Below are 21,749 nucleotides of genomic sequence, written 5' to 3'. Positions count from 1 at the left end.
TCCTTATCTCGGCAGCTGGGAGAGCCTCAAGGCAAAGGGGGCCATGAGCCCAGGCAGGGGAGGTGGGTGGATGGATCCGAGATAAACCGCCAGACAAAACACCCTGTGGCCGGGGGGGGGGGGAGGGGGGGACGGGACGGACCTCCCCCACCCCTCCAGCCCTCTTAAGCAGGGCAGCACCCTGCCGGCCAGCCCTGCCCCGTGATGGAGAAAACCACGGTGCTAATCACAGGCTGCTCCTCCGGCATCGGCCTGGCGCTGGCGGCACGGCTGGCGTCTGACGCTGCCCAGAGGTTTAAAGGTAAAAGGGTGAGGCTGCGCCAAGGGGTGCCCCGAGGAGGCAGCCCCGGGGCCGGGGTGGTGGCTGAGGGGCTCCCCGAGGATGCGCGGAGCCGGCCCCCGGCGAGCGCCGGGTCCTGGGCGGCGCAGCCTCGCCGCCGCTGCCCCGCGGCCACGCTCTCTCCCGCAGTGTACGCCACGATGCGCGACCCGGCCAAGGGCGAGCGGCTGCGGGAGCGCCTGGGCGGCTGCCGCGCCGACGCGCTGGAGGTCCTGCAGCTCGACGTCACCAACCCGCGCTCGCTGGCCGACGCCGCGCAGCGGCTGCAGGGGCAGCGGCTGGACGTGCTGGGTGAGGGGCGCCGGGCACGGTTCCTCCCCGACCGTCCCTGGAGCGGGCTCGGTCCCAGGGACCCCCTGCCCAGGGCACCTGGGACAGCTCCTGCGCGGGACCGGGGGACGCCAGCAGTGCTTGGGGACAGATGGGCAGGGGGCGGAAGCTGGTGGTTGGGGATGCAAAGTCTGTCAGCAGCAAACAGCCCCGCGTTCCTGATTTCCCGCGTTTTCACGGCATCAGGGAGCCGGGAGGGGGGTGGCGCAGCGCCCGGCTCCCGGCAGCCCACGGCCGTGCCCTGGCAGTGTGCAACGCCGGCGTGGGCCTGATGGGCCCCTTGGAGACCTGCTCCGAGCAAGCCATGAAGAGCGTCTTCGACGTGAACCTCTTCGGGGCCGTCCGCACCATCCAGGCCTTCCTGCCCGCCATGAAGCGCCGCAGGGCCGGGAGGATCGTGGTCTCCAGCAGCATCGGGGGGCTGCAAGGTGGGAGAGTCCTGCCCCACGGGCTGCCCTGCCGAGCCGGGTCCCGCCGGGGAGGGGCCCGGCTCTCAGGGCGCCGCTCTGCCCCAGGGGTGCCCTTCAACTCCGTGTACTGCGCCAGCAAGTTCGCGGTGGAGGGCCTGTGCGAGAGCCTGGCCGTCGTCCTGCAGCCCTTCAACGTCCAGTGAGTCCCGCGGCAAGGGGCTGCCGCGCTCCTGCCCCGCTGCGGCTGCCCCGGCGCGCGGCCCCCGGCCCGGGGCAGGTGGCCGTGGCCTGAGGTGCCTCCTCCACCCCGCAGCGTCACGCTGGTCGAGTGCGGCCCCGTCAACACCAGCTTCCTGGACAACCTGCAGCGCCCGGACCCCGAGGGGGCCGAGCTGCAGGGCCTCGATGCCGAGACACGCGGCCTCTACCGCCGGTACCTGCGGCACTGCCAGAGCCTCTTCCGCGAGGCCGCCCAGGACGTGGAGGAGGTGGTGCAGGTCCGTGGCTGCCCGCCGGCGGGGGGCTGCGCGGGGGGCTGCGCGGGGGCCGGCCGGGCCCGCCCTGACGCCCTGCCCGTGCTAGGTGTTCCTGGAGGCCCTGAGCAGCCCCCGCCCGCCGCTGCGCTGCCTCACCACCCAGCGCTTCGCCCCGCTCGCCCGCCTGCGCCTCGGCAGCCCCGACGGCTCCGACTTCCTCCGCGCCATGCACGCCTTCGTCTTCGGCGGCGAGGAGGCCTAGGGGGGCCGGAGCCCCCGCGGGGGCCGCGCCCGCGCCGCGCCGCGCTCTAATAAACCCCCCGCTCCCGGCGCCGCTCCCGCTTCCTTCGCCCGCGCTGTCGGGGGCGGCCCCGGGCCGGGGGGGGCGGCGGACGCCCCGTCAGCGCGGCCCGGGCCCCGCCCCCGCCCACGAGGCCCCGCCCCATGGCCTAGGCCCCGCCCCCACCGCTGGGCCCCGCCCCTGCCCATGAGGCCCCGCCTCCATGGCCTAGGCCGCGCCCCTCCGGACTAGGCCCCGCCCCCGACGCTGGGCCCCGCCCCCACGCTGGGCCCCGCCCCTGCCCATGAGGCCCCGCCTCCATTGCCTAGGCCGCGCCCCTCCGGACTAGGCCCCGCCCCCACGCTGGGCCCCGCCCCCGACGCTGGGCCCCGCCCCCACGCTGGGCCCCGCCCCGCCCCCGCGCGGCCCGGCGCGCGCGGCGTGACGCGCTTCCGGCGGGGCGATGCCGCCGTTCGGCGCGGGGCTGCTGGTGCTGACGGCGCCGCTGGGCGCGGTGCCGCGGCGGGCGGCGGCGCTGCTGGCGGCGGCGGCGCGGCTGGTGGCGGGGCCGCTCTACGTGCGCCTGGCGCCGGGGCTGCGCCTGGCCGCGCCGCCGCCGCCCGCCGCCGCCGCGGTGCCGCCGTCGGCCGCGCTGCTGCGCGCCCTGGCCGCGCTGTACGCGGGCGCCGACGCGCACCGCGGCCTGGACGTGCGGGTGCTGCTGGGCGGCGGCGGGGCGCGGCGCCTGGCGCGGGCCCCCGCCGTGGTGCTGGGCGACGCCGCCGCCGCCGCCGGGCAGCCCGAGGCGGCGCGGAGCTGCCTGCGGGCCCTGGCCGCCGCCTACGGCTGCCCGCCGCGCCTGGCCGCCGAGCTGCTGCCCGCCGAGCCCGGCCCGGCGGCGGGCGACGGCGGCGCCCCCGAGGGCGGCGGCGGGGCGGCGCTGCCCGCCTTCCCCGCCGTGGCGGTCGGCGGCACCTTCGACCGGCTGCACAGCGCGCACCGGCTGCTGCTGAGCGCCGCCTGCCTCCTGGCACAGCGGCGCCTCCTGGCCGGCGTGGCCGACGGGGCCCTCCTCCGCAGTGAGTCCCGGCCCGGCCCCGCGGCGGCGGCGGAGCCGCGCACCGGCGGGGCTGCGGGCAGCAGGGCCTGGCCCCGCTCCCGGGGCGGGGACAGCGGGGGGGCGGCCGGCGCCGCCGCTGGGGCGGAGGGGACCGGGAGGGACAGAGGGGACTGGGGGGACGGCCCGGGATGGTGGGCCTGGAGAGCAGGAGCCCTGCAGCCACGGCCGTCCCGGAGGGAACCGTGCGAGGCCCACGCCGCAGCTGAGACGGGGCGACCGTGGGGACAGCCCGGTGGCGCTGCAGGGGTGGGACCCAGCGGGATGGCACGGCCCCGCTGTCACGGCCAAGGGGGACAGGCCGGTAGTCATCTGGGGGGCCTGGCCTGGCCCTCGTCCAACAGCGGGACGCACACGGGAGCCCCGACATGCCGCGCTGAGCCGCGGGCACGGGGGCGCGCAGTCGGGGAAGAAGCGCAGCCGCAGAGGCGCCCGCGGAGGCAGAGGCCCTGTTCTCTCCGGTGCTCCCGCAGCGTTTGCTGTCTGAGCTTTCTGAAGGGCGTGTTGTGCTCCTGCCCGAGACGGACGGTGTTGAATGTGCCCTGTCAAGTGGCACTGGGCTGAGTCACTTGTCCGCCTTCACTGCCACTACATGCAGAAAAACTGCTTTGCTGATACAGAACAGAAGGAGCGTGGCTGTCTGGACAGGGTTATGGTGGGGGGACAAGGGATCCTTCAGCGCTAGGAAGCCACAAAGCGTGGCTGCAGAGGCAGCAGTGCGGAAGAGGGGAGCCAGAGAGGACAGACATCCAAATATTGCTGAAGGCTGTTGTCCCCCTCTCTCGGTCCTCCTTTCCATTGCTTTCCACCCTAGGAGCTGCCAGCTGTTCAGTGAATGTCCTCTTGCTTCTCCGCCTTCCTTGTGCTCTGCAGATAAGGTCCTGAAGGAGCTGATCGAGCCCTACGAGCTGCGGGTGGCGAAGCTGCGTGAGTTCCTGCTGGACGTGGAGCCCTCCTTGCACTATGATATTGTGCCTCTGCTGGACCCCTATGGCCCATCGATAACAGACCCCGAACTGCAGTGTATAGTAGTCAGTGAGGAAACTCGCAAGGGAGGGGAGGCTGTGAACAAGAAGAGACTTGAAAATGTAACGCCTCTCCAGCAACCTGCTGCACTATCCTTTCCCTGCCCTGTCTTCACCTCAACCTGCTCCTTTGCGTAGATAAATCTGGATTCAGGGAGATGGGGATGGGGTGAGGGAGTTTGCTTCAGCTGGGGGTGGGCAGGCAGAGGTACAGCCCCTGCTGTCTGACAGCCCAGTGCATGGCAGCCCCGAGCTGAGTCCTGTGATGATGACGTGACACCTGTGCGCACTTCTGCTGGGACCCCACAAACTGCACAAGCAGCGTCAGTCAGATGTGCAGCTTTGGGGGTTTGTCTTCTCCTGGCTGCAGAGAATTTGCTCCTGTGCGGTGACAGAGCTGCCCTTGTGGGTGTGCTGGGGACAGCCGCAACCAGGGAAGGCCTCGTTACTGCTGCTTCGTTCAGGCTTTGACCTTCTACAGAAACTCTAGGGAACCGAAGGCCGAACTTTTGGTTCCTGATGGCAGGGGCAGAAATCCCCCATCCCTCTGCTCTGCAACCAACAATGGTTGGTGGCTCACTGCCCTCTGGCTTGTGTTCTCTTGCCAGGGGCTCTCTGAGCTGGCTCTCTATGAGATCCTCTTGGTGAAGGACCCTTACCACAGTGAGAATGAAGAGGAGAAGATCAGTTCTTCCAGCCTCCGGCAGAGATTGCTTGGAACATTGTTGCAGCCCCCGCGGGTAAGAGGGGGGACTCTTGGAGAGCTTGTGATGGCAGTTAGTGTCTCAAAGGTTCACCCTGTTTGTTTAGTGGGTCTGTTAACACCAGAAAGCAAGTTAGGCCCCTTGATTCTGTCTTACAGAAATATTCTTAAAGACACTAATAGTCTGTTCCATGCCTGTCCTAGTGCAAGAGGATCAGGCAGATGGGGATGGGCAGGGATTTGCCCAGGTGCCCACTTGAATGAGCTACAGGACAAAAAGCCGTTTCGTAGTGAGGGGCTGTTCCTTTTTCTTCTGTAGTGCTAGCTGGGCTGAGTGGGTGATCCTGGAGCCATTCTCTGTGGACCCTGGAGTCACACTGAACACAGTGTCCTGTGTCATGTCAGGGAGAAGCATGGCCAGATAGGAACAGCTTGTCTAGGAGAAGGGATGGCAGCTTCGTGTAGGAGTGCCTGCCCATTCCCCTGGCACAGAAGGGGCAAGTTTCAGGGGACTGTTTTCCCACTGTCCTCTGTGTGTACATGGTAGCACAGAAGAGCAAGCACTGCTCTACAGGGCCAGAAACTTCCATGCTCATCTCCAGAACTTTTCCATAGCATGTGACAGGGATCCCTCTCTACCACACCCTGTGGTCCTTCAGTCTTCTGACAACAGCTCTTCTTTCTTTAGAAAGACCCCTCCTTGCCTTCTCGCCCATATGTGATTGGTCTGACTGGAGGAACGGGGAGTGGGAAAACCTCTATTGCCAAATACCTTGAACACCTTGGAGCTTTCCTCATTGATGCTGACAAGCTGGGCCATGCTGTATATGTTCCCGGTGGCCCTGCCTATGAGCAGGTGGTGGCAACATTTGGACCAGGTAGAGCAAATGAAATCTACAGGGAAGCCTGGGGAGCAGGGGAGGGAGGCATGTGTCATCCTTGTAACAGCTGGGATCCAGGTCTCTCTCCTCCCTGTGGGAATGCAGACTCCAGCCGTGCTTCTCAGGCCAGCAGACTCACGAGAAGCTGTGGCTGGAATCAGTGCCATATCCCCAAGTTGCTGTTTATTGGTGTCTTTGTCTAGGAAGCAGTGTCTGCAGCTGCCTGGCCAGAACACCTTTCTGGCCTGTGTGTCCTTGCTGTAGGTCGTTTGGCTCCACAGCACCTAGGCTGTGCTTTGTAGTTAACTTGGTAATGGTTGGGCCTGGAGCAGGGCGAAGCGCTATATTCCAGGCATCCTCTGGGTCTCAGGGCAGAAATACTTAAAACTGGCTGGCTTAAAAGATAAACTGAGCTGGTGTATGTCTAGCAAAAGCTCTTCTCTGTCCTTTTCTGGAACAATATGACAAGAACCCAGGTCAACCTCTGGACCTCTTTCTAGATCCCTTTGAGTCGGTTGTTGGAATCTGTTTGCTCTGTCTGACTGATGGGCCTATCGTACCACAAAGTGAATTGGATTCATTCTTCCCAAAAGCTGTTCTGCTTTTGTCGTACAGAAATCCTGAATGAAGATGGGACGATTAACCGGAAAGTCCTTGGGGCCAAAGTGTTTGGAAACAAGGTAAAATGAGCACAGAGAATGTCAATATTTAATCTGCTGAGCAAGGGACTCTCCATCTGTGCTGAGGCTTTTTATTTTTTAGCCCTTTGAACTCATGACACATTCCTGATTGTTCTTTCTGGCAGAGCTCATTCGGACAGTGATGTATGGACAGGGCAGGACACACAGATCCTTTCCCTGTAGTGGAGGCAGGAGCTGTGCAAAAATCACTTCTTTCACCCCTGGCAGCTGCTGTTTCCCAGGCCCTCACTCTCTCCGTCAGGTGCATGTCCTTCACCTGTCACTGAGCTAAAGCCCTGACGTACACATAGCCTGTACTCTGTGATCACTGTGTGACTTGGACTGGTCCCAAGTAGGGTTCAGTGACATGAACCTCTGCTCTCCCATTTTGTTGGCAAGGCCAGAACTTGGTATTTCACTCACGTTTTGTGGGTTGCTCCAATCTAAGCATGGTTGACAGGTTCCCTCTCTCTGACAAGTGCTGGTGGATGCTGCTCTGCGAGGAACTCATTCCCTCGAAGGGTGGGTCTTTGCAAATTGCCTCTTGCATTAGAGACAGAGATTCTGCCATGTCTGGCAGAACAAGGAAGGGAGTGCCCTGACCCCTTCAGTAGGTGTGAGAGCCCTCTTGTCCAGTGTGGAAGCTTTCTTTCTTTGCCCTTAGCAAGCACCTAACAGACCTGGATGAGCAGCTCCTTTCTTGGTGCCCTCTGTGATTGCCCCTCTGCCACCAACGCTTCGCTTGTTTGTTACCCAGGAATTCTGAAAGCAAATAACTGAAGACCCATCATGGTTCCTTCCTAGGAGCGACTCAAGTGTCTCACAGACATCGTGTGGCCTGAGATTGCCCAGATGGTCAAGAAGCAGGTTGGGGAAGCAGATGCTTTAGGTAACTGGGACACTCGCACTGGAGTATGAATGTGGGAGTTGGGATGTGTGGTCTTGTGCTGCACACTGCAATCCCAAAGCCCCAAGGGAACCTGCTTCTTTTGGCAGCAGTGTGGGGATTTTCCATGCTTAAAATTCCCTGTTCTTTGCTGTGGAACTGGCTGGGGATTTTCACTGGTACTAACATATCTCTGAGCAAATCCATCCATTCAGTTTGGCAAGCAACTAGGACAGACTTAATTCGAGCTTCATACTCAAAAATAGGCTGGAGATTGTTTTCTCTGTCCCAGTCGGGTTCATTTTTGGTGTGGCATTCCAAAAGGGAGCATAGTGTGTATTGCTCCTGGGAGTAGGATTTTTCCCACTCCTTGCAGATGTTGTTGGTAGCTTGATAGGCATTTCTCTGAAGGCACTGGCTTGCTGTGTCAAGGGTACCTGCCATCCCAGATACACCCCTTAAGCAAGCACAGCTTTCTTTTCCACATGGGAGTTCTCTAGCTCAGCAGTAAAGTCTCAGTGTTGCCAGTTTGCAGGGCTTGTGACTCCAGAAGCTAAGCAGCCTGGCTGAGTTGAACAGCCCCAAGGAGTAGCTGTGCTGCCTTGCAATTGCCAGGTAATGATGACGAATGGTGTTGTTCCATAGGTAAGGCTGTGTGTGTGCTGGATGCTGCCGTGCTGCTGGAGGCTGGCTGGAAAGACATGGTCCACGAGGTGTGGACAGCCATCATCCCCGAGGAGGAGGTGGGTGATCCCCTTCTGCTCACTGCTTGCTGCCCACGATTTGTTGTCAACTTCCCCTTTGAGTGTGTGAATGTCCCTTCCTGGTGTGGCCAGGCCTTGAAGCGCATCATGGACAGGGACGGGCTGAGTGAGGAGGCTGCTCAGAACAGGCTTCAGAGCCAGATGACCAACAGCCGAAGGGTGGAGCAGTCGCACGTTGTGCTGTGCACGCTGTGGGAGCCGGCCGTCACCCGCAAGCAGGTGAGCCCTGGGTCAGCTGCGGCATGAGCATCTGGTGAGATGGGGTTTACCTCGGGGTCATGAAGAGGGGCCAAGCCTCAGGGCCCATCAGAGAAGAGACAATGACAGCGTCCCACAGCAATAAATGCTGTGGCTTGGCAGGACTCGGTGTGCCTCCTCAGAGGCCTGGGTCAGCCCTGCTCCCCAGTGTGGCTGTGCCTGGGCTGGGCGGGAGTGTTGTGACAGAGACGCTATGGAGCTGGGGACTGCTGACAAGGAGCTGGCTTCTCCTTCCTGCCTCTGCCTTGCTTTTTCCTTCCTGCTGGGAGGAGAAGAGGGAATTCTTTGGAAAGGTGCTAGTCTTGGTAGCATGTGCAAATGTGAAGGAACTGGGCAACAGCATTGTGCCCTACGTGACCCCTGGGGATGGATTTGGGGCTGAAAATGCAGCATGGAAGAAACAGAAAAAGTGGGACCTGTTTTTGTGTGATGGGTTGCTCCTGTGTCTGCGCTGGTGCCATTTGCCTCATCCTCAGCTCAGCTGCAGCTGGGTTCCTGCCCCTCGCTCAGATGTACTGTGCTGGGTTTGTTCTCGGCAGGTGGAGAAGGCCTGGGCCCTTCTGCAGGAGCGCATGAGCCAAGACCAGAGCCGGTGAGCGCATCGCTCGCCTTTTGACTCTCCCTTACTGTCACGCACGGGCAGACTGCAGATCAGGCACTGATTGGACCTCTGGTGAGGGTAGAGTGATCTTGCTCAGGCTGTGTCCTGGCACCATGCTCCAGCAGTAAGCAGGGTGCAGGCTGGGAGGAGCACAGCGCTGGACCTCAAACTGAAGCGGTGAGGGGCTGGGGAGATGTCCTGCTGCCGCAGGTGGGTGCAGCTGGGAGGCGGCTCCTGCTGCAGAGCATTGCTAGCGAAGCGACTCGATTGTGCAGAGCTGGAGGAGCGAAGGGCTGAGCCATTCAGGTTGGCACATCTGCAGACTCTTGTTCTACGCTGCTGCCAGGCCCTGGGCTGCAGAAAGCCAGGAAGGACACAAGCGCAGCTGTGTTTTCTGGCCCAGCTCAGTGTCCAGCCCGCCTCCCTGCACCTGTATGGCTCAGGACACTGTGAACCCCGTAACTGTGTGACAGTAAAAGATCGTTTTCTCTCTTTGTCTGTGTTTGTGTGGTATTTCTTGTCCCCTTTACCAGACCTGCCTAGTCTTAATGTGGAGGCTGAGCTCCTCTGGCTGCGTGCCCTGCTCATAGCTCTGCTGGGGGGAAGCTGCAAGCTGCTCCGGGGCCCTGGCCCTGCCCAAGCTCTGGCTGAGGCTGCCCATGCCTCTGCAATGGTGGGTGGCATCACGGTTGCAGTGCAGGATCGCCCGTCACTAAACCACGGGGCCGTTATGGATTTACAGGCAGAGGCTCGCGGGGAAGCAGCGTCAGGCAGCTGCGTCTCATCCAAGAGCCCCTGGGGCCTGACCTTCAGCGCTGCTCCCTGGAGAGCGGAGCTGTCTCCCTGAATCCCCTCTGCTTCCCGCCCGCTCCGTGGGCAAGGGGTGCACCGGAGCGGTGAGGTCTGTGCCCCCAGGGCCCCGTGCCGTGCCTTGAGCAGTGCCGGGGGCCCCGCGCGGTGCCCCTGCCGCGCCGCCCGAGCCGGGGCGGGCCGGGGGCGGGCCGGGGCCGGTTCCGCCCCGCGCTCCCCGGTGTCCCCGGGCGCACGTGGACGCTCGCTCCCGGCTCCGCGTGAGCCCCCGAGCAGAGCAGAGCCGAGCCGAGCCGAGCCGAGCCATGGCCGGAGCAGGGCGGGCGCTGCCCGGGGCGCTGCGGGCGGCAGCGGGCTGCGACGGCGCCTCCCGGTGAGGCCGAGACCGGGGCGGGGGGGCGGCGCGGGGCACCGGGCCGGCTCTGACCCGTCTCCCGTCCAGGTGTCTGGGGCCCGCGGGCCCCCGGCGGCCCCCAGCGAGGCAGCCAGCGCGGCCCTTCCTGAGCCTCGTGGGCACCGGGCGCACCAGCTATGCGGAGCAGCGCGTCCTGGGGTGAGTCCGTGCCCCGCTCCCCGGAGCTGCTGCCCCGGCAGGTCCCCGGGATGGGGCTGGGGGCCCTGCAGCCCCGCCTGGGCGCCTGACCCACTCCTCGGCTCCCAGGTACTCGGCCAAGCAGATGTATGACCTGGTGGCCAACGTCAAGGATTATCAGCTCTTCGTGCCGTGGTGCAGCCGCTCCAAAGTGCTGTCGTGCCGCAGCGGGGTCATGCGGGCAGAGCTGGAGGTCGGCTTCCCGCCCCTCGTGGAGCGCTACATCTCTGAGATCTACTTCAGCACCCGGCAGATCCAGGTGGGCGCTGGCGGGCTCGGGCTGGCACAACGGGAGCCAAGGGCTGCTGGGTCAGGTGAAGTTCTGGACTGCATTCACGGAGCAGAGCCCTGTGAGGCGGGGAGCCGGAGGGGAAGACGCTGGGCATCGCAGCAGAGCTGCGGTTCTCCCGGCTCTCACCTGGGACTGCACCCACATCCGTCCCGAGACAGCGGCATGTGGAGACCACCTGCCCCCCAGCTCAGGAGCCCCAAATCTGGTCCCATGGAAGGAGACCTGGCACCAAGTAGTGCTGGAGCTGATGGACAGCAGAGGCAGCCTGGGCTCTCAAGCTGTCCCAGCTGGTGTCTAGGGCCATACAGCACAACAGCAAATAACAGGGGATAGGCCTTTCTCCGCTGCTCAGCTCAGCACCAGTTGGGGCAATGCATGGAGTTTGGGAGCGGAGCAAGCGGAGCCTTTTCCGAGCGGCTCGTGGTGGCTCGGTCTCAGCTGACGTGCCTTCTCCTGTCCCACAGGCTGTGTGCAAGGACTGCCGGCTTTTCAGGCACCTGGATACGCTGTGGCGGTTTGGGCCGGGGCTGCCGGGGCAGCAGGACACCTGCTCGCTGGACTTCTCTGTGAGTGCTGGCTGCCGGGCGGGGAGGGCAGGGGGGCATGAGCACTGCGGGTGCCATCCTCCACCACTGTGCGGGGGGTGCTGCCAGCCCCCGGATCGCTCTCCAGGCCCACTGAGCCTCTGCTCCCTTCCAGATCTCCTTCGAGTTCAGGTCAGTGCTGCACTCCCATCTGGCCAGCCTCTTCCTCGACGAGGTGGTGAAGCAGATGGTGTCGGCCTTCGAGGGCCAGGCGGGGAAGCTGTTTGGGCCGCAGGCTGCCGTCCTGCCCCCCCGGCACCACCGGGCAACATGCTGCACCTGAGTGCACCGCAGCCCCATCTTCACTGCTCTGTCTTTGTGGTTGAACTCTTATTACTGGTCCTGTTCAGGGCCTCATCCTATTTATGTCTATTTAACCCAGCTGCCCTGGAGATAATTTATTTTTCTAATCCCTGTTTCTGTTTGATGCTGTTGACACAAGGACCAAATGCCTCTTCTCTAGGTCTGTTCAGTGGTGCTTACAGGTGTTCACAGAAACCGACCGCAAATGCTCTATTTATAATGTTCCATCAATAAAACTTGGCGCGGAGACTGCCTGCTCGGAACATTCTTCTCCCCGTGCTTCCGCCTGGGGTTTTGCTGCCTTTCTGCAGCCTCTGAACCTTCTGGGAAGCGAAGCAGTAGCAGCAAGAACGGATTCAGCTGGTCACACGCACAGGAAGACGAAACGGGGACAGGGGAGGCCAGCAGCGGGGACGCTGCAGCCTCCCTCATTTCACACCCGCTGCCGAAGCTCTGTGACCAGCCCCGGGGCAGGGCCCCCGGGAACACCCGGGCCCGGCCCCGGCGTCCGCGCGGGCTGCCCTGCGCGCGGGGCCGGCCCGGGCCTCGCCCGGCCCCGGCGGCCCTGAGGGAGGCGAGGAGCAGCGCGGGGCCGCCGCCCGCACGGGCGGGCCTGGCCGCGCCGCCGCGGACTTTGCGCGGGGCCTGGCGGCGCCGCGGCCTCCCGCGTCAACGGCCCGTTACGAAAGCGCCGGGCAGCGGCCGCGGCGGCGCGTCCCGGCCGGGAGCCGCCCCGGGAGCCGCCCCCGAACCCGGCCCCGGCGGCGGCGGCGGCGGCGCCCGCTCCCGGCGGCCCCCGCGAGCGGACTGCGTTTCCCGACGGCCCCCGGGCGGGGTCACATGACCGGAGCCAGCGGAAGATGGCGGAGCCGCCCGGCGCCGCGGCCGAGGACGCGTGGGGGAAGGTGAGCGGCGCCGGACGGTGGCCCGCGTGGGACACGCGGCGGGCGCGGCCTGGGGGCGCCCGGCCGGGCAGCCCCCCCTTCCCCGCTCCCCCAGTGCGGGGCCTGCGGGCGGCGGCGCCGGGCGGGGGTCAAGGGCGAGCGGGAGCGCGGGGGGGGGGGGCAAAGTTCAGGGGAGCACGCGGGCCGGGGGCAAGGGTCGGGGGAGGACAGAGGTCAAAGGTCAGCGTGAGCATGTAGGGGTCAGAGGTCAAGGCCCCAGGGCCCAGGCCGGAGGGCCCCAGCCCCCCCCACCCGCGGCCCGGCCTTGCCGGGGCCCTTCCGGCCCCCTCGGCCCCCCGCCAGGCCCCGCCCGGGCCCCCCCGGGCCCCCCCGGGCTCCCCCGGGCCCCGCCGCCCCTGTGCCACCGAGGCTGCTGCTGTCGCCGCCGCCCCGCTCACTTTGCTCTTCCTTCCCCTCCACTGCCGCTTCCCCTCCCGGCGCTGCGCAAGGTGGACGCTGCCTACAGCGACAATGGGCTGGACTCGGGTAAGTGGCTCTTTTCCAGCCCGCGGGTGGCGGGAGCCCTGGTTCAGCCCTGCCCCAGCAGGGGCAGCGGGAGCGGGGCCGCCTCCGCTCGCGTTCGAGCGTACCCGTCAGTGGGGATGTTGGGCAGCAGGAGCGAGTGCCGCCAGGCTGCAGCTGCCGCACCAGCGCTCTTTGCCTCATTCGCGTTGGTCATGGCAGCAGGCGCTGCCGTTTGTCTGGCCGCATCCCGGCTTCGCAGTGAGAGCCAAAATCCCTGGGTTGGAATGGGATCGCTCTTTGCATCCCTGTGGAGAGGGGGTCACCAGCCAGGCCTGGTGCCGTCCCTGTGTACCGGGCAGGGAGAGGAGGCCAGGCAGCGAGCCGGCTCCATTCGCTGCTGCATGGTTGCTGTGACTGTTTGCTGTGGCTTGCCCATCTGCCTCGATCTTTCCATAGCTTTTCACGCATCCCCAGGTTTGTTATTTACTCTGTGGAATTTCCTCTTCTAGCACTCTTTATGGAAAATACTAGGAAAGGAAGCATAGTATCACGAGCCAACAGCATCGGCTCCACCAGTGCCTCTTCTGTCCCCAACACAGGTAGGCCCATTGGTTTTATTCTTTGTGACAGTGGGTCTTTCCACGCACCAGGCTGCTCGGCACATAACAAGGCTTCCAGCTGTCTCGCTCTTACGCCTAGGGTGCAGATGCCATTCCCTCTTTTGATGGCTGGGCAGAGTTCCCACCCTGAGGAGGGAAGATGGTAGGGAACAGCATTAAGGTGTTGTGATTTCCAGCAGTCTTTTTGGAGCAGGGAATCAGCCACATTTTGACACCTTCCCAAAGGAAGTGCAGAAGTCTTCCTCCTGCCCAGGTTTGCAGCAAGAGTTGGCACTCCCCCCGGGACTGTTGCGCTTGGCTTGATCCCTGCAGCTCTTCTGAGGCATGTGGCTTTTGCAGGCCTGTCAGCAGCCTGTGGATCAGTGGGAGAAGAGTGGCCCAGGGCCCAGAGCTGTTGTCCGCTCTCACATGAGCCTCTGTTGCCTGTGCTGCGGGAGCTCACAGGTTGTCCTTTTTCTGCTTACAAGAATTCTCCCCACACAGATGACGAAGACAGTGACTATCACCAAGAGCCCTACAAGGAGTCGTACAAGGACCGGCGCAGGCGAGCACACACTCAGGCGGAGCAGAAGAGGCGGGATGCCATCAAGGTGAGCCGAGAAGCTGTGGGGCTGCTGTGCTGCCAGAAAGCAGGGAATCGCTGCTTCCCAGGGCACCCGGATCTGTGCCTTTTGTGGTGCCTCTCCCCTGACCCCGGTCAGTTGCTCCTTGTTTTGCTGTTGGATCTATCCTCCCCAGACATGGACGTGCTGAGTGCTGCCTTGGAAGGGTGTCTGCATGCTGGGGACTGGGACTTGAGACCTATGAAACAACTATATGACTGGATGTCCTAGTCTCATGTTATTGAACTCCAAGTAGCTGAGCTGTGGCTTTCCTTCCCCACAGAAAGGCTACGATGACTTGCAAGCCATTGTTCCCACATGTCAGCAGCAGGATTTCTCCATAGGCTCCCAGAAGCTGAGCAAGGCCATCATCCTTCAGAAAAGTGAGTCTTGAGGGTGGCGATAGAGAAGGTGGTGCTTTCAAACTCCCAGACACCTCACTAGAGCTTTGCAGAGCAGTCTCTCAGCACTTGGGGATCCTCTGGCATGAGGGCCCAACTGCTGTCCGTGTCCAGTCCAACCACCTCAGGAGAACCTGGGAGCTGAGAGTCGATGCTGCCCAAGCTTTGGCACCCTAGGGAGTCTTATCTGCCACCTTCCATGGGGGGTTCGGGGCCATGAGTATGCTCTCAGATCCTCACTCTCCCTTTTGATGCTCAGCCATCGACTACATCCAGTTCCTGCACAAGGAAAAGAAGAAACAAGAAGAAGAAGTTTCTACCCTCAGGAAAGACGTGATGGCCTTGAAGATCATGAAAGTGTAAGGAAAGAGCTGTGTAGCTACTGCCTTTTCTTTCCACCCTGTCTCTGCCCTATCCTTGCAAGGGTACTTGGAGAAAATCACTGTTTTGCAGGCAGCGTAGTACTTGTAGTATCAAAGCTGTCCAATTCCACTGTGGTCATTTCTCCATAGGCTGGTTAGTGTGGGTATGTCCTAGGTCAGTGGATGGAGTTTGGTGTGAAGGTGGGTCTAAGAAAATGAGTCTGCTCCCTATATCAGGAGAGGCTGTAGCTTCTTAATATTTATGTACTTGTAGGATTTACTCCAAAGTCTCAGGCGTCTCCATATGTGCAAGCATATTCTTCGTGGCCAGTTACAGATAGTCAGTTCTGCCTTTTTCTCCCATATGCCTACACAGGAGCTGTGGAGTTGGAGTGCTCTCACTGTTGCTGAATGCATGGTTTTTGGTTTGTTTCAGGAACTATGAGCAGATTGTGAAAGCTCACCAGGACAACCCAAATGAGGGGAAGGACCAGGTCTCTGACCAGGTGAAGTTCAATGTTTTCCAAGGCATTATGGATTCCCTATTCCAGTCCTTTAATGCCTCCATCTCAGTAACCAGCTTTCAGGAACTCTCAGCGTGTGTCTTCAGCTGGATTGAGGAGCACTGTAAGCCTCAGGTGAGCTGCAGGTGGGCTGATGCAATGGGAGAGGATGTTGAGCACTGTGACTAAGGCAGAAACACATCTGCAGTTGGTTGTCTTTGGGGTGCAGGATGGGGAACAGTTTTTCCCCTCTCTTGAGGCCTTGGAAGGGGCAGCGTGACTGGTGCTGGACTGGAGCAGGGCTGAGCTGTGGCGGGGAAGGGGAGGTGGTACTCAGGAGTTCCGCTCTCTACCAGCTGTGGGTGTGGGACTAGTTTGGTGGTGGAAGCTGGCCAGTGTAAAACAAGAGCGTAGAAGGAGGGTCCTTTCCTACTGTTCGATCTCCATCGCACCATCAGGATGCCTGAAGGTTGTCTGGGGACTAGGAGACCTTTGCGGGACATCTGGCACTCGGGCAGGGGCTGGGTCCTCGGAGAAGGCGCGCTGCCTCGGGAGCACACGGGCCACGGTGCTTGCTGTGACCGTCCAAGGCCCCGCTGCCCAGGAGCAGGGATGTGATTGTTTTCTGTGCTGGTGTTGTGATGTCTCACACTGTGGGCCAGCCACAGCCCTGTGACCTACAGGGATGCTCATGACACAGTCCCCAGGCTCTAGTGGGAAATGTTAGCCAGGAAAAGGCTGTGTTTCCACTAAAGGAACTGACCTAGTCTCCTCTCTGCCCTAGACACTACGGGACATTGTGATTGGGGTCCTGCACCAACTGAAGAGTCAGCTGTACTGAATGCTCCCTGCTGCAGTGTCAGTGGCTCCATGTCTGCTGCCTCCTCAGCACCTCTGCGGGCGATGGGGCACCTCCTTCCCGGGAGGGCCTGGGTGACAAAGGCCAGGAAAGGCTGTTTGTTTGTTTGTTTGTTTGTTTTTCCCCCTTGTGGTTGTTCTTAAAGCTTCTCCGAATTATTTATTGTATTAACTATAAAAACAAAACTGGACTGTGCAAACACCTCTGCTCTACAGATGCTGTCACAGTCTGTATGACCAAATATTTGGAAGGACTTAATGAGCAAAGAAAGGGGAAAAAAATGTAACGCGCACAGGCCTCTTAGGTTACCAGAGAGTCTTTAGCTCAGGCAGGCTTTTTGTGGTTGGGTTTGTCTGTGCCACTGACTCTCCACAGCCCTAGCTGAAAATCAGCTAGTGGAACAGATCTATTCTGTAATCTCGGACTTCTGATCCAAACCCTTTGGATCCTGGAAAAAATTATATTAAAAGTTGTTGGTTTCTATTTAAGCAGATTAGAAATAGGCTTCTCCCCTAACTGAAGGTTTTTTTTAAATACTTCCTTGTGAAGCAGCTCTTTTCAAGGTCAAGAGGCTGTTTTTAACTTCTTGAGATGGTTTTGGAGAAGGCCTGTGAAAACCAATTGAAGGATTAGCCCATAACTGCCACAAGACACGTTTACTCAGCATAGATGTGCCTTCCCCAGTGCAGAATCACTGGAGGAGCGCTCCACGGGACACTGCTAGCCTGACCTCTCCAGCCCTAGCTGTAGCTCCCCTAAAAGCGAAACAGATGTGACTTTCTTTGCAGGCTTTTCCTGCTTCTGCATCACTGTTGCTGCAATGTGTCTGGCTTCATCTTTCTTCAGTTTTTGATGTGGCCACACTGAATGGGAAAGTAGTTCAGTAGGTGTAGCGCAGCGCTGCAGCAGTTTCTATCTGCTTCTTGTTAGAACTGTAGTTTTATATGTAACCAGCTTTGATTTTTATTATGATTCTTTTCCATATAAATCACTGAAATCATACTAAAGTATTATCAACATCAGTTGCAGATTGCATCATTGCAGATGAATGCTCTCTGGGACAATTTTTAACCTGTCACACACTGCTGCTTTCAGTATGGTTCACAGTTCTAGCCAACACAAATACTTAGTGGAGAAATGTTATCTGCTAACTAAGCAATAGCTGTTTACTACACAAAATGATTGTACTGGATTGCTTCACAAAAGCGACTCTTATATTAGCATTTGTCTTCTGTAACCATAGTCTTTCTACCACTGTGACATTAGCATGTATTTTACCTGTTTTCCACTATCATGGAGGTAATACCCAGCTCAGAGTTGCTTTGTTTGAATGCTGCAGCATTGGAATGTTTAAACTACTGCTTCTACATGATTTAGTGTAGAAACCCTTTATGTGGATTTGATATTTTATAAACAATTGTCCTTTCAAGAGCATGCAGTATGAAGGCCGAGAGGATGTGATGCACATAACCTTGCATGCGCAGGGTCAGATGTGTATCCTGTAAGATGTTGCTTTGTGATGAAGAAAATATGCTGTTGTGGAGGAACAGAATGCACTATATGGCTAAGTAACTGGCACAGATGATTGAATTCTTTAGATACTTTGCCAGAAGCAGCCTCCTGCCTTGTGAGGAGGACATGAATTTTTACAGACCTCACATACAAAAGTGACTTATTTTTCTATTGTGAAAAGAAAAATAATTAAATAAATTTTGCTGAATGATTTAATGATTTTGTTTTTCTTTTCTTATTTCTTCTACTGAATCCTGGAGACTTTCAGTAGTGCCAGAGACACAGAAGTAGTTTCTGGATGCAGTCGTGGCTCAGGTTACCAGGTCAGAACCCCTATTCGTGCCTTGGTTATTACTTTCCCTACCGCCCAGAGCTGCTGCAGCCCAAAGCAGGCACAGGCCTTGTCCTGATGCCCCTTGAACACAGAGCAAGAGATTATAAAGTACCACAGCAAAATGGTCCCTTCCTGTTCAACTTCTTCATCAATGACCTGGACAAGGGGACAGAGTGCCTCCTTGGTAAGTTTGCCGATGATGATACCAAGCTGGGAGGAGTGGCTGATGATACACCCAAGGGCTGTGCTGCAATTCAGAGAAACCTGGACAGGCTGGAGAGCTGGCCACAGAGGAACCTCATGAGGTTCAACAAGGGCAAGTGCAGGGTCCTGCACCTAGGGAAAAATAACCCTAGGCACCAGTACGAGCTGGGGGCTGACCTGCTGGAGAGCAGCTCTGCAGGGAAGGACCTGGGAGTGCTGGTGGATGACAAATTGACCATGAACCAGAAATGGTATCCTTGGGTGCATTAGGAAGAGTGTTGCCAGCAGGTCGAGGGAGGTGATCCTGCCCCTCTCCTCAGCCCTGGGGAGGCCTCATCTCGAGTCCTGTGTCCAGTTCTGGGCTCCGCAGTACAAGGGAGACATGGAGCTGCCGGAGAGAGTCCAGCGTAGGGCTACAAAGATGATCAGGGGGCTGGAGCACCTGCCCTACGAGGAACGGCTGCGAGAGCTGGGCCTCTTCAGCCTGGGGAAGAGAAGACTGAGGGGGGAATCTTATCAATGTGTATAAGTACCTGAAGGGAGGGTGTCAAGGGGATGGGGACAAACTCTTTTCAGTTGTCCCATGTGACATGACAAGAGGCAATGGGCACAAACAGAACCACAGGAAGTTCTGCCTGAATGTGAGGAGGAATTTCTTCGCTGTTAGAGTGGCAGAGCACTGGAACAGGTTGCCCAGAGAGGTTGTGGAATCTCCTTCTCTGGAGATATTCCAAGCCCGCCTGGATGCAACCCTGTCTAACATGCTCTAGGTGATCCTGCTGATCTCCAGAGGTCCCTTCAACCTTACTGATTCTATGATTCTATGAAAATGTCAAACAAAAGCTTGGTGTTTAATGAGTTCTATTCCTGTGTACAGCTTAGTGCATATGGTGGGAAGCACTGCCCACCATCTATTAAATACACTGAAGTACCTGTACAGCTCTGACAACCTAACAGTAACCGGTTGATTCACCTCTCTGAGATACTTATTTCCTTTTCTTACTTAACAAAATCAAATGCTGTCAAACCATGAGGAAAGTCTAAAACACTACAATTACATCTTCCCATAGACAGACCAGTAGAGACATCAGACCTCAGCTGTGAAGCCTAGGAAAAAAAAAAAAGTTTCCTTTGCAAGTAAGAGTGACAGGGCCCAGTGCTAACTTAATCCCTCTAACTACCTATCTGGCTGTAAAGCATTTTAAAACAAACACATATCAAAGGCACAGGACAAGCCCAACCCTTGCAACAAAAAAAACCAAAAAAACCCCAAAAAACACAGGTGAGTTTCAGCATCAGCAAATCCTCCCTGGAGCAGAGATGTCTCACACAGCTGCCGGCAGCGTGACATTATGGTCCTCATCGGTTTCTATTCCAACTTCCTCCTGTACAAGAATAAAACAGGTTCCTTTGCAAGTGTAACAGGACAGTCGCTGACTCCCTTGGTGGCCCTTTCGGGAAAGCCTGGGCCAGAGCAAGGCTTTTGTACTCACAAAGAACTGCTTCTTGCTTTTGGGGTATCCTTCCAGGATGGCATCAAGCAGCTCAGTTGCCTGTCAAGATAGAGACGAGAGCGAGTGTCTGTGGGATGCGCACCCAGAGCTGTGGACAGCTCTGCTAGCCCCTGCAGGGACGGTCTCGCATGCAGGGTGGCACAAAGCCAGTTTTTGTGGCAATAGCTATTTCTAAGGCAGGGAGCGTTTGTTTTCTTTACTGGTGACAAACAGCGTATTAAAGTGTAGCTAACATTTAGGTGTGACATGAAACCACCTCTTTCCTGAGCACTATTTTAGTACCCATTTTGGTCCAGCTGACCCTGATAATGGTATTCTAAGACCTGTCAGTCAATACAGAGCTCTGTGTATTTACCAGTTAAAGCATTTGCCTGAAGCCTCTCCAGTCCTCCACAGCTCAAGGGAAGCTACTGAATTTGCAGAGAACATGGGCTGCTCCGCGAGCTGCTCAGCAGACTGCATCGTCCCCAGAAGGATGCCAGTGTCGCCGGGCAACTACCACTGCCGTCACCCCCTCCCTTCGACAGGGAGACCCTTACCATTCGCTTCCTCCTCCGCCACTCCTTGCAGTACAGCTTCTGCTCGCTGCAAACCTGCAAACAGCAGGATCAAGTGAGTTAAACGGGGCAACAGCCACCCACCAAGCTCCCATGGCAGGGAAGTAACTCCAAGGAGAGAGAGTGTCCCGGCTACAACCAAAGGGTTATTTAACGTTAGGGCAGACTAGACAGAGGGGCCGTGAAAAAGTGCACTCCAGCCAGGAGTGGGAGCACTAGAGGTGCACTGAGAAGAGAGAAGTAAGTCCCTGATCTCTCCCATATACTTTCTGGTTGTTTGGTATCCACACCCCGACCCCAAATGCTTCTTAACACCTCTGGCCCCTCCCGCACAGCAGAAGGCAGCGAGGAGGGATGCTCCCAGGAGAGGCCGGCTGTCCCTGCACCAGCACCAGGGAAATGTGGCCAGCGGCTGCTGGGCGTGGGCACCGTGGCCCCACACAGCTCTTCACCTTCTCTTTCTCCTCAGGAGTGACGTGGTTGGTGGCAGATTTAATCCGTTCCAGTTTCTCTGCGTAACTCGCACAGTCCTTCTTCAGCTCCTCGATCTCTCTGGCCATCTCAGGGGTTGTCATGGAGCCGTTCAGGTCCTTCAGCTCTGGGAAGGAACCGCCGATTACCGGCGACCCCGGCGCCAGGCAGGGGCACAGCCGGGGCCGGGCGCCGAGCGGGGCCGACTCACCCGCCTCCATGTGCCGGCAGCTCTGCTGCAGCGCCTGCACCTCGGCGGAGCGCGCGGCGATGTCCGCGTCCAGGCCGCGGAGCTCCGCGTCGCTGGCGGCCGGCAGCTGCTCCTGCCGGGACAGGGCGGCTCAGCGGGCCGGGCCGGGCCGGGCCGGGCGGGCCGGGCTGGGCCGGGCCGGCCGCCGGGGCTCACCTGGTCGGCGAAGTAGATCTTCTGCTTGCCGTAGGCCTTCTCGCGGACGCGGCCCTGCTGCGCCAGCTGCTCCAGCGCCTTCACCACCGCCTGCGGCACCGAGCGCCGTCAGCCGGCGCGGCCCCGCCACGGCCCCCGGGGCCGCTCCCGCCGCGCCCGGCCCCGCTCACCGCCTTGCCCAGCCCGTGCTCCCGCTGCAGGTTCCCGAAGGCGTCCTGGGCGCTGTAGGGCCGGTTCTGCTCCCGCAGGTACCGCAGCAGGACGGCGGCGGCGGCGGCCCCTGCGGGACAGGCCGCCGGTCACCGCGGCTGCCGCCCCGGCCCCGGCCCCGGCCCCGGCCCCGGCCCCGGCCCCGGCCCCGCCGCACCCACCGCCCGCCGCGGCGCCCTCGCGGCCTTTGCTCATCCTCCGCTCCCGCCCGCCGCGCTCCCGCCGCGGCGCAACGCACTTCCGCGGCGCCGCCTGCTCCCCGCCAATCCAGGCGGGGGAGGAGGAGAGCGGAGCCCTGATTGGTCGGGGTGGAGCCCCGCCCCCGAGGGGGTGGGGCGCCGCCGCGCGGCGGGAGCCGGGGCCGCCCCTGCACCTGCCGGCGGCGGAAGCCTCCGTGCGGCCCGGGGGGGGCGGGGCCGGCCCGGGGGGGGCGGGGCCAGCCCGGGGGGGCGG

At 60.2% G+C, this 21,749-nt stretch overlaps 5 protein-coding genes across 7 annotated transcripts; 4 read left to right on the top strand and 1 right to left on the bottom strand.

Moving 5' to 3' along the window:
- The first annotated feature begins 152 nt into the window (after nucleotides 1-152).
- Nucleotides 153-1,877, top strand: HSD17B1 (hydroxysteroid 17-beta dehydrogenase 1). 2 transcript variants are annotated; one of them, XM_062595758.1, is made up of 6 exons: nucleotides 153-301; nucleotides 470-631; nucleotides 919-1,098; nucleotides 1,186-1,279; nucleotides 1,394-1,577; nucleotides 1,663-1,877. In XM_062595758.1, the coding sequence occupies exons 1-6, from the start codon at nucleotides 205-207 to the stop codon at nucleotides 1,816-1,818; spliced, it is 873 nt and encodes a 290-aa protein (XP_062451742.1). In that variant the 5' UTR covers nucleotides 153-204; the 3' UTR covers nucleotides 1,819-1,877. The 2 variants fall into 2 exon arrangements, with proteins under 2 accessions (XP_062451742.1, XP_062451741.1); XM_062595757.1 differs by having other exon boundaries at nucleotides 919-1,279.
- A 422-nt stretch (nucleotides 1,878-2,299) lies between these two features.
- Nucleotides 2,300-9,246, top strand: COASY (Coenzyme A synthase). The gene is made up of 10 exons (XM_062595335.1): nucleotides 2,300-2,440; nucleotides 2,636-2,915; nucleotides 3,827-4,041; nucleotides 4,587-4,718; nucleotides 5,370-5,559; nucleotides 6,178-6,242; nucleotides 7,047-7,131; nucleotides 7,774-7,871; nucleotides 7,965-8,111; nucleotides 8,690-9,246. Exons 1-10 carry the CDS (start codon nucleotides 2,300-2,302, stop codon nucleotides 8,744-8,746), a joined length of 1,410 nt encoding a protein of 469 aa, XP_062451319.1. The 3' UTR covers nucleotides 8,747-9,246.
- A 620-nt stretch (nucleotides 9,247-9,866) lies between these two features.
- On the top strand, nucleotides 9,867-11,595 carry LOC134151051 (coenzyme Q-binding protein COQ10 homolog B, mitochondrial-like). The gene is made up of 5 exons (XM_062595334.1): nucleotides 9,867-9,934; nucleotides 10,004-10,114; nucleotides 10,223-10,412; nucleotides 10,910-11,011; nucleotides 11,145-11,595. Exons 1-5 carry the CDS (start codon nucleotides 9,867-9,869, stop codon nucleotides 11,310-11,312), a joined length of 639 nt encoding a protein of 212 aa, XP_062451318.1. The 3' UTR covers nucleotides 11,313-11,595.
- A 579-nt stretch (nucleotides 11,596-12,174) lies between these two features.
- On the top strand, nucleotides 12,175-17,816 carry MLX (MAX dimerization protein MLX). Of its 2 annotated transcripts, XM_062595695.1 has the most exons (8): nucleotides 12,175-12,237; nucleotides 12,726-12,762; nucleotides 13,251-13,340; nucleotides 13,845-13,951; nucleotides 14,247-14,346; nucleotides 14,624-14,723; nucleotides 15,163-15,364; nucleotides 16,014-17,816. In XM_062595695.1, exons 1-8 carry the CDS (start codon nucleotides 12,193-12,195, stop codon nucleotides 16,068-16,070), a joined length of 738 nt encoding a protein of 245 aa, XP_062451679.1. In that variant the 5' UTR covers nucleotides 12,175-12,192; the 3' UTR covers nucleotides 16,071-17,816. The 2 variants fall into 2 exon arrangements, with proteins under 2 accessions (XP_062451679.1, XP_062451680.1); XM_062595696.1 differs by lacking the exon at nucleotides 13,251-13,340.
- Nucleotides 17,795-21,548, bottom strand: PSMC3IP (PSMC3 interacting protein). Its single transcript, XM_062595697.1, has 8 exons — nucleotides 21,458-21,548; nucleotides 21,257-21,366; nucleotides 21,087-21,176; nucleotides 20,892-21,003; nucleotides 20,662-20,807; nucleotides 20,192-20,245; nucleotides 19,632-19,691; nucleotides 17,795-19,523 (listed from the first exon to the last, which is right to left on the bottom strand). The coding sequence occupies exons 1-8, from the start codon at nucleotides 21,489-21,491 to the stop codon at nucleotides 19,464-19,466; spliced, it is 666 nt and encodes a 221-aa protein (XP_062451681.1). The 5' UTR covers nucleotides 21,492-21,548; the 3' UTR covers nucleotides 17,795-19,463.
- Between the last annotated feature and the right edge of the window lie 201 nt (nucleotides 21,549-21,749).

This window comes from Rhea pennata, chromosome 26 (genome assembly GCF_028389875.1).
Source record: "Rhea pennata isolate bPtePen1 chromosome 26, bPtePen1.pri, whole genome shotgun sequence".
Taxonomy (NCBI): domain Eukaryota; kingdom Metazoa; phylum Chordata; class Aves; order Rheiformes; family Rheidae; genus Rhea; species Rhea pennata.
Note: the sequence above shows the minus strand (reverse complement) of the source record. Positions and strands in the feature narration are given on the sequence as shown.

What these genes read in the sequence shown, in the direction of transcription:
- HSD17B1 (XM_062595757.1), top strand. Translation starts at nt 205, where the DNA reads ATGGAGAAAACCACGGTGCTAATCACAGGCTGCTCCTCCGGCATCGGC. An exon ending in CGCTGCCCAGAGGTTTAAAG is followed by an intron (nt 302 to 469) that starts GTAAAAGGGTGA and finishes TCTCTCCCGCAG; the next exon opens with TGTACGCCACGATGCGCGAC. An exon ending in CTGCAGCCCTTCAACGTCCA is followed by an intron (nt 1,280 to 1,393) that starts GTGAGTCCCGCG and finishes TCCACCCCGCAG; the next exon opens with CGTCACGCTGGTCGAGTGCG.
- LOC134151051 (XM_062595334.1), top strand. Translation starts at nt 9,867, where the DNA reads ATGGCCGGAGCAGGGCGGGCGCTGCCCGGGGCGCTGCGGGCGGCAGCG. An exon ending in GGCTGCGACGGCGCCTCCCG is followed by an intron (nt 9,935 to 10,003) that starts GTGAGGCCGAGA and finishes TCTCCCGTCCAG; the next exon opens with GTGTCTGGGGCCCGCGGGCC. An exon ending in CCTGCTCGCTGGACTTCTCT is followed by an intron (nt 11,012 to 11,144) that starts GTGAGTGCTGGC and finishes GCTCCCTTCCAG; the next exon opens with ATCTCCTTCGAGTTCAGGTC.
- PSMC3IP (XM_062595697.1), bottom strand. Translation starts at nt 21,491, where the DNA reads ATGAGCAAAGGCCGCGAGGGCGCCGCGGCGGGCG. An exon ending in GGCGGAGGAGGAAGCGAATG is followed by an intron (nt 19,692 to 20,191) that starts GTAAGGGTCTCC and finishes CTATCTTGACAG; the next exon opens with GCAACTGAGCTGCTTGATGC. An exon ending in AAAGCAAGAAGCAGTTCTTT is followed by an intron (nt 19,524 to 19,631) that starts GTGAGTACAAAA and finishes ATTCTTGTACAG; the next exon opens with GAGGAAGTTGGAATAGAAAC.
- MLX (XM_062595695.1), top strand. Translation starts at nt 12,193, where the DNA reads ATGGCGGAGCCGCCCGGCGCCGCGGCCGAGGACGCGTGGGGGAAG. An exon ending in GGCCATCATCCTTCAGAAAA is followed by an intron (nt 14,347 to 14,623) that starts GTGAGTCTTGAG and finishes TTTGATGCTCAG; the next exon opens with CCATCGACTACATCCAGTTC. An exon ending in AGGAGCACTGTAAGCCTCAG is followed by an intron (nt 15,365 to 16,013) that starts GTGAGCTGCAGG and finishes TCTCTGCCCTAG; the next exon opens with ACACTACGGGACATTGTGAT.
- COASY (XM_062595335.1), top strand. Translation starts at nt 2,300, where the DNA reads ATGCCGCCGTTCGGCGCGGGGCTGCTGGTGCTGACGGCGCCGCTGGGC. An exon ending in CCAAAGTGTTTGGAAACAAG is followed by an intron (nt 6,243 to 7,046) that starts GTAAAATGAGCA and finishes GTTCCTTCCTAG; the next exon opens with GAGCGACTCAAGTGTCTCAC. An exon ending in CGGCCGTCACCCGCAAGCAG is followed by an intron (nt 8,112 to 8,689) that starts GTGAGCCCTGGG and finishes TGTTCTCGGCAG; the next exon opens with GTGGAGAAGGCCTGGGCCCT.